General features: G+C 37.2%; 1 protein-coding gene across 1 annotated transcript; it reads right to left on the bottom strand.

Moving 5' to 3' along the window:
• Nucleotides 1-4,635: 4,635 nt before the first annotated feature.
• Nucleotides 4,636-7,392, bottom strand: LOC113321843 (pyruvate decarboxylase 1-like). Its single transcript, XM_026569771.1, has 5 exons — nucleotides 6,633-7,392; nucleotides 6,357-6,520; nucleotides 5,597-6,247; nucleotides 5,183-5,489; nucleotides 4,636-5,059 (listed from the first exon to the last, which is right to left on the bottom strand). The coding sequence occupies exons 1-5, from the start codon at nucleotides 7,155-7,157 to the stop codon at nucleotides 4,889-4,891; spliced, it is 1,818 nt and encodes a 605-aa protein (XP_026425556.1). The 5' UTR covers nucleotides 7,158-7,392; the 3' UTR covers nucleotides 4,636-4,888.
• Nucleotides 7,393-7,843: the final 451 nt, after the last annotated feature.

Below are 7,843 nucleotides of genomic sequence, written 5' to 3'. Positions count from 1 at the left end.
ACTTTGTTGAGATGCAAATCGATCAATCTTGTAAGTAAGAGATCGAATGACTGCAATTATGCCATCTTGTCCATTTAAACATGTCTAAACCTTTAAGGTTGACGAAATTAATGGACTTCCAGCTACGATACTCAATCCATAGATTGAGACCTTGTTTTACTGACAATCTTATCTCGAACTCCTGCTTTAAGCATTTTCGTGCTTTGGAGAATTCTTCAGGAGTTCCAATCAAATAGATGTTGTATAAAATCTAGTCAATGCACAGTATATGGGCATATAGGATGGTTTGTAAATCCCTGGATAATATAAGCATTCACTTGGACGATTACCCATTTTCGTCCTTATTGAGCAAATGCATACACATGGCAATTCTACTGAAAAACTTCAGGAATTTAAATGCAGTTTTTTGTATCTAGTCTTTCATACAGATCTACAGTAACCATATTAACTAGATGCACATCGATTCCTTAAAGACTGGCAGAAAAATACCAAAAAGGTAGCTGCATCCATAATAGGGAATACGTTACAAAGAAATCTATCTCAGGTTCCTGTAAGAGACTTTGTGCCATTAGTTGACTTTACTTTTCTCACTATACACATACACCCACCTGTAACCACCAGGGGTTACATTATCGGATGTCGGAACTGCAAACACCCACCTGTGGCTAAGAGTAGCTCACATTATCAAGTGTTTGGCGTGCGGTACCAACGCTATGCATTTTGCAAGAAATTGGTTTTCTGCTTGGATCTCTCCTTTAGACAATCATACTTTTGATGACATCCCCTTATAGAGATTGGTTTTACACCAACATCATCTATGACAGCATCATTAGATACCTCTGAGTATGTCATCAATAATCATTGTATTAGGACAACAAATTTCTCTATTGCATGCATGCTTTATTGGGAATCCTCTCATTTTGAGGTTTCACAGCCTTTCCGGAGATATTCTATTATTAAGAGAACTATCCTCAGAGAAAAATCATTGGTGTGCCGACAAAGGTAATTTTACTCTTTAACTATCCAAAAAGGACGCGGAGAAACCTTCTGTTGGTTGGCTAGAAAGGTAAATAGAAAAACGCCAAAACCCAAATATTTGGCTATATTCGGAAAAACGAATTATATCAAATATGAGTCGGTTCTAATATGCACCTGTTTTGGATACCTCTTCTTTTACCACAAGAATTATTTATGCTATCAATAGCACAAACAAGATACGATAAGATGTCTGTTGGGAATATATGTTTTAAAACATATTAGTTTCCTATTAGAATTGTTTTAATACTCATAAAGGTTTTCATAAAAGAATAAATTAATTATGTCATTAATGTTTTGACCGTTTTATTTTTAATGGGTGTTAATTGTGTGAGTTACATCATAATTAATTTTCATTAAACTATTTTGAAAACCTTTACTATAAATCATATTTTTAGTTGCAAAAATGAAAAAAATGAGATTTTTTCTTTTATGACTTGATTTTTAATAAGAAAATGAACTTTGGAGAAAGAAAATAAGTGTGTGAACATCCTTATTTTTCTAAATAAGTTTCTGAGCAATAATGAAGTGTAGAAGTTTTCACATCCTCTCATCATGCAAGAGTGATTGTGTAAGAGATTAAACTATGCTGTTTTATCCTGGGGACGATGCGACATGGAAGAACTGCTTGCACAATCTTGGGCAGAACCGCGAAACGTCTTAAAGAGAGCGACCTGGTCGTGCCTCAGCCATAACATTTTTTATTTGTTTGGTTTTTTCTTTGTGATTGTTTTGCAGGAGAATTCGGCAATTGCTCCAACAATTTTAAGATGCTTTCTTTTGCCATTGAGATCAAACGAGAAACTATTGCTGAAAAAACGATAAGTATCATCGTTTATTTTGTTTATTGAATTACTATGGTATAATCCTTCATTAACGAGTTAACATGATGTTTGGATTCTTAGATTTCTTGATAACCAAAAATTGAATTTTGATGTCAAATTTTAATAGATGATAGTTATAACATGTTATAGAGTTTTCTGTGGATATCTCAAAGTAAAATGAATTTGGTCTTGAAATTTATACCATATATATTAGATATCATGAGGATCGTCCCTATAAAATTTCAGAATTTTTGGCGTCGTAAAAGTATTTTTAAGGTATTTACAAAACCACATAATGTTGCTGAAAATTTCTGACGAGTAGAAATTTAGTCCCGAATAATTTCGTTTTTCTGATCTTTGTGTTGTTATTTTGAATTCGTGTATAACATGAAACTTGTAGATCATGAACTTATATTCAAAAAACATTTTGAAATTTTCCATTTGGATTTGTGGTTTGAGAGATGTGGTCATTTCAAAATCGTTGTGTTTGTATAAAAATATGAGATGTGATGCTTGAGTTTAGAGATTAGAGATGTAAGAACTTAGAATAAAAATCATATTTGATTTTATTACTTTACTTTCTTTTTTGGGAATGAAAATTTAAGATTATTATTGAAAATCAAACTAGTGCACGACAAATGTTTGATAAAATGCTTAGTAGAAAGTTATAATCTATGATGTTATAACTATAAAACTTTACTTTGGTTGATACTTGGAGTTATAATTTTTATTTGAGTTTTAAGTACTCACATAAGTGCATACCTTACTTATTTTGGGTTACAAATTCTCACATTTAAATGATTGTGACAGGTGATAATTTCACTTACTTGAGCAAGTTTTTGTTTTCCAATGAAAACAAAAATTGCAAGTAAATACTAGAGATTAATCAATGTATGGAGCAATGGTTTTGCTGATTTCTTTGTTGGTGTGGAAAGAGTGGACAATGATATATGATCAATTGAGCTTTCAAAGCAAATGAGGTATGTTTGATGAACTACTTGTAGTTATTGTAATGATCAAATAATTGTATTCTAAATTGAAAATAAATTGATTGTTCAATCTTAGAATGAGTTGTACGGGAACTAGATATTGAGAAATGTGTGACTCATACAAGTTTGCAACTGATGAGATAGAATTATCATTTTTTATATCTTTCCATATCGTCAGCCCCCGCCGATTATTGCAAAACAATTTGTGCTGATAACGTGTTATAATATTGTTAATTAAACCGGCATCAGCATCATAATACCATCGATCCCAAAACCGATGGCAGTAACTTAATATACGAAAACCTAATTTAATTACTATAAGCATAATGAATTACTAAGCGCAGATATAGAAAGAGAAAATAAAGTCTCATTTCATTTCCACTTATTTGGCTGCATACAAAAGCTGATGCTTTCATTCTCTGAGTACAAGCTATCCCTGGAAGAGGGTATATATAGCTTAAGTCACCATATATGGCTTAGCCATAATCGTGCCACCTCATAGCTAAGGTGTCAGTATAAGAACAGAATTACGTGGATAATATTTATCCAATTTAGCTTTTGTTTTAATCAGGTGAGTCATGGGGGCCCCACAAGTGACGTGGTAGTCGGTGGATCAGCCACCTAGAATGACCTTTACGCAACAATAATAATATATTAACCAGTCAAACTTTTGTTCATTCTAGAGTAGACTTTGGCATGATGAGTCCCGATGACCCCGAGCTGCCTCAGTCAGGAATGCCGGACGCGGTGGCATTTAGGCATTCATAAACTGACCGACTACTAGTCACGAGCAGGTTTTGTGCACATTCCGTTAAAAATTGTCTGCTCTGTTTACGGTTTGCATTAGGATTTTAATTTATTTTTTCTCTTTTTTTTTGGTTTCTCTTGCAGCAACTGGTTTGGAAAGCGTCACAGCTAAACAAGAATTAGCTGCAATTCACATGCTCATCACCACAGCTTAGTCTACTTACAATTCTGCAGAGAAAATTGAACTACTACCAGAAATTTCTGTCCAAGCTAATTGAGAGGTACAGGTCATCCCCACATAAAGAGACCATCTCGTCACCCATGTTCTTAACCCTAAATAAAATTCCGGCGTAAGAGAACTTTTGGACTGTAACATATCCATCTGATCCTCTCTTTTAGTATGCCAAGTAAATAACCCTATCCCTTACGCAAAGAGCAGTGGAGAGACTCTTGGTAGCTAGCCTACAATCTAAATATTTCTCATATGTATTCGAGATAGATGGACAAACTTACGGAACACAAGTAACTCATAAGCATACATACTCGATTACCTTGGCACCGGTAGCATATACTAATCACACCGATCACTGTTAATCACTGTTGCAGACCTTTCGCATATGATACAGATTTAAGAAATGACTGAGCATCATTTCCATCTTCGATGTGAACTGGCAATCTAGCAGGCAGCTCCTGAACATTGTGATTTTTTAAAACAGCTTGATTAGCAGAATTATCACTTACTCCACTGCTGGGGCATGGTTTTCAAGCTGCTTGTATCTCCAAGGATGAGCAGGATCGGTGGAGTCATTTACCTACAAGCCCCGGAACTGCATTCATCCCTGTATCTGGTTGTCAGGCCACAAACCCTGACTAGTAGTACTAGAGGATGTTTGACCATATCTCTGAGCCCTACAGACCCTGCATCTCTTACTACAGGATGTTTTCAAAACTGGCAGCATGCTATTTCAGTGAGATCAGTCAGTCTTGAATATTAACAAATAAAGTTGTTGCTGGGGAAAATTGAAAGTAACAAGAACGAAGAATACTAAATATCCAAATACTATAAATATAAGATTTTGTATCAAATGAATAATGGATCTCTCCACCAAACAATACTATGAAATCGAGCAATTCGTAACTGAGAGATCAAATTAGATTCATATGATACCCTATTAAAAATTGATCACCTAAACTCAAATTAGACATAATACGGTAATGGAACTTATTTTTCTAGACTTGATTGTTTATATAATTTGACTTCTTAATGGCATCAGCTGTAGGCTCGGAACGTGTTTACTGAGGATTTGGTGGACGACTGTTTGCAGAAGAAACCCTTGAACCCCATTCCAGCAACTCTTTGCTTGTGTCATCCTTGTGAACTACAATCTCAATGAAACACAAGCAATCCTTCTTAACTTCAGTCGCAGTCTCAATCGCTTCCACCAGCTCTTCTTCACATTGAACCTGTAGTCATCAGACAGGCATAAAAGTTAATAAGTTTATACCCTTCCAGAAGCCATAGATTTTCAATCTCAACACAAGCAAACTATAAAGCTGATATCCCAAACGGGAAGCCAAGAATAATACCTTGGTGGTCCAGCATTTGCCATCACCGTTATGAATAGCGTCAACGAAGGCAGTGTAGTTCCAGTTCTTAATCACATTGTAAGGTCCATCATGGATCTCAACTTCGATGGTGTACCCACCATTATTTATCAGGAAGATGATGGTGTTCTGCTCACACCTCAACATTGTTGAAATATCTTGTGCAGTTACCTGGAAACTTCCATCACCAATACAAGCAATCACTCGCTTATCCTTTGCAGCCTGAGCATACCCAAGTGTTGCACCAACCGACCAACCAATAGACCCATACTGCATTTGGAATTCATACCTGCAATGACAACCCTGACTTAGACATATATTCTTATGTAAATTCTAGAAAAGCTAAAATAAATAAGAGCAGATAACAAGGATATGATGTTGATGCAAATTTCTCACCCGCACCCTTCGGGTAATTTCAATTTCTGGCAGTTAAACCAGGAATCACCCGTTTCAGCAATCACAGCACTGTCACCTGATAGCATCTTTTGAATGTGTTTGAACAATATGTTAACTCTCAATGGCTCTTTTGGGTCACACTGAGGAGGAAGCCCTCCGGGGACATAAATCCTGTGGTAATTCTCATAAGCAGTTGTGTTTCGACTAAGTTTCTTAGCCAATGCTGGTAAGAATTCCTTCATCAAAACACATCCAAATGCAGGTCCATTAGCAATGACAACCCGATCAGGCTGGACGATGATCGCCTTCTCCTTCTTGAGAAGTAGCGAGTACCCCACAGAGCTGTAGTCATTGAAGATTGGTCCTGCAAATATGTAAGCATCAGCTGATTCGACAATCTCAGCACAGAAAGCCGTGCTTACTGCACCCCAATAAGTTCCAATGAAATGTGGATGAGTCTCCTTCATTAGTCCTTTGGCTGATGGCATAACTGCAACTGGATAACCACAAGCATCGGCCAGTTCAAGAAACGCATCGCAAGCCTTGGCAACCCTAAGTTTTGGCCCTGCCACCATCACCGGCTTTACTGCCTTATTCAAGAACTCCGCCGCAGCATCCACTGCTGCTTCCAAACCCAAACTATTACTCAACCTGGAATCCCACAATAAACACAAAACATAAACACATAGCGAATCCAACACCCAAAAATTGGAAGAAGGAAAAAAAACCCAGTGACTAACATAAAGTTAGAGATTCTTACTTTGGTGCTAAGCAGAATGGAACAGGCTCTCGGCTAAACGTAGGGTGTGGTATCGCAGACAAATTGCAACTGACACTGACATAAACAGGCTTGCTTTCCTTCAAAGCTGTCGAAATCGCAGTATCGATTTGCTCATGTGCATCTTCCAAGTTATTAACAATCGCCTACACAACCATCCACAATCAACACAAAAGACCCAGAAATAAAAAAAAAAAAAAAAAAAAAAAAAAAAGACCAAAATAAAAAAGAACATAAAAGCAAAAATTGATGATATACCTGATAACAAGTGACGGTCTGGAAACAACGAAGCTCTTGACTAAAATCAGGCAAACCAATCGTATGATGCAAGATGCGATTCGTCCCATAATCATTAGAATTAGGTCCACCAACAATACAGATGATGGGCAAATTCTCACTATAAGCACCAGCAATAGCATTCAAAATACTCAAACCACCAACAGTGAAAGTAACAGCACAAGCACCAACACCACGAGACCTCGCATAACCATCAGCAGCGTAACCAGCATTAAGCTCATTACAACAACCAACTAATTTCAACCCAGGTTCAGCAATAAGATCATCAAGCAATGTGAGATTAAAATCACCAGGCACCGCAAACACATCGCTCACACCAACTTGTACTAAACGCCTCGCTAAATGCCTCCCTAATGTTGCTTCAGCTGAGCATAACTGTGTTGATGATGTCGAAGTCTTGAGGGTTGAGACATGGTTTGCAGCTAAAGAACCCACGTCTCCATTAGCGGGTTTGGGTGTATCAAGAGAACCAACTTTGAAATCCATTAATAATCAGGTTTTGATTGGGGATGATGATAAAGAAGAAGATGAATGAATTTGTGCGTAAGATGGACATGGTATTTATTGGGGAACGAGAGAATGTTGGGAATGTCGGTTTTAATGGTGTGGTATTGAGTCTGTTAACTTGAGAGAAAAGAACGGAAGAAGGAAAACAAGGGGCGGTTTTGACCGACAGAAAGACCCGTTTCTTTAGGGGGCAGTCTTTTCGCTTTGCCACCGAGTGATTCTCATTTATGCCACGGGATCTGCCGCGGAGGCCTTGTGTTGTTTGTAAGACCCTTTTTCCTATTTGAATGGTATCTCGTGACCGTGGTTAGGTGGAAGTCACTAGTTGGGGAGACCAGACTTAGCCGGATTAAAACCGTGAAACGTGGCTAATTTGTGGACTTAACAAATAAACACGTGTATATGTCTTGCAATTACTTTACTAATTCGGAATACATAGTGATGATGATGATGACCAGAGAATACAAGATTTTTGGATTGTCGAATTAGGTTGAAGATCCACACTGCGTCCGTATAATTTTGTTAGGCGGTTGGATTAGGATTAGACAGTCATCCTAACACGAAAAGAAGTTTCAGTATTGTGGGCGAGTAAGCGGTTTACAATGACGGCACTACTTGTTTTTCTTCTTTGCGATTCAAAAGGCTAATCATACTCAAATAGGGCA

This window comes from Papaver somniferum, chromosome 11 (assembly GCF_003573695.1).
Source record: "Papaver somniferum cultivar HN1 chromosome 11, ASM357369v1, whole genome shotgun sequence".
Taxonomy (NCBI): domain Eukaryota; kingdom Viridiplantae; phylum Streptophyta; class Magnoliopsida; order Ranunculales; family Papaveraceae; genus Papaver; species Papaver somniferum.
Note: the sequence above shows the minus strand (reverse complement) of the source record. Positions and strands in the feature narration are given on the sequence as shown.

Bases quoted from the DNA above. Each gene is read 5' to 3' on its own strand.
- LOC113321843 (XM_026569771.1), bottom strand. From the start codon at position 7,157: ATGGATTTCAAAGTTGGTTCTCTTGATACACCCAAACCCGCTAATGGA. The intron at 6,248-6,356 runs GTAAGAATCTCT...GTGGGATTCCAG, and splicing joins CCATTCTGCTTAGCACCAAA to GTTGAGTAATAGTTTGGGTT. The intron at 5,060-5,182 runs GTATTATTCTTG...TGATGACTACAG, and splicing joins GCAAATGCTGGACCACCAAG to GTTCAATGTGAAGAAGAGCT.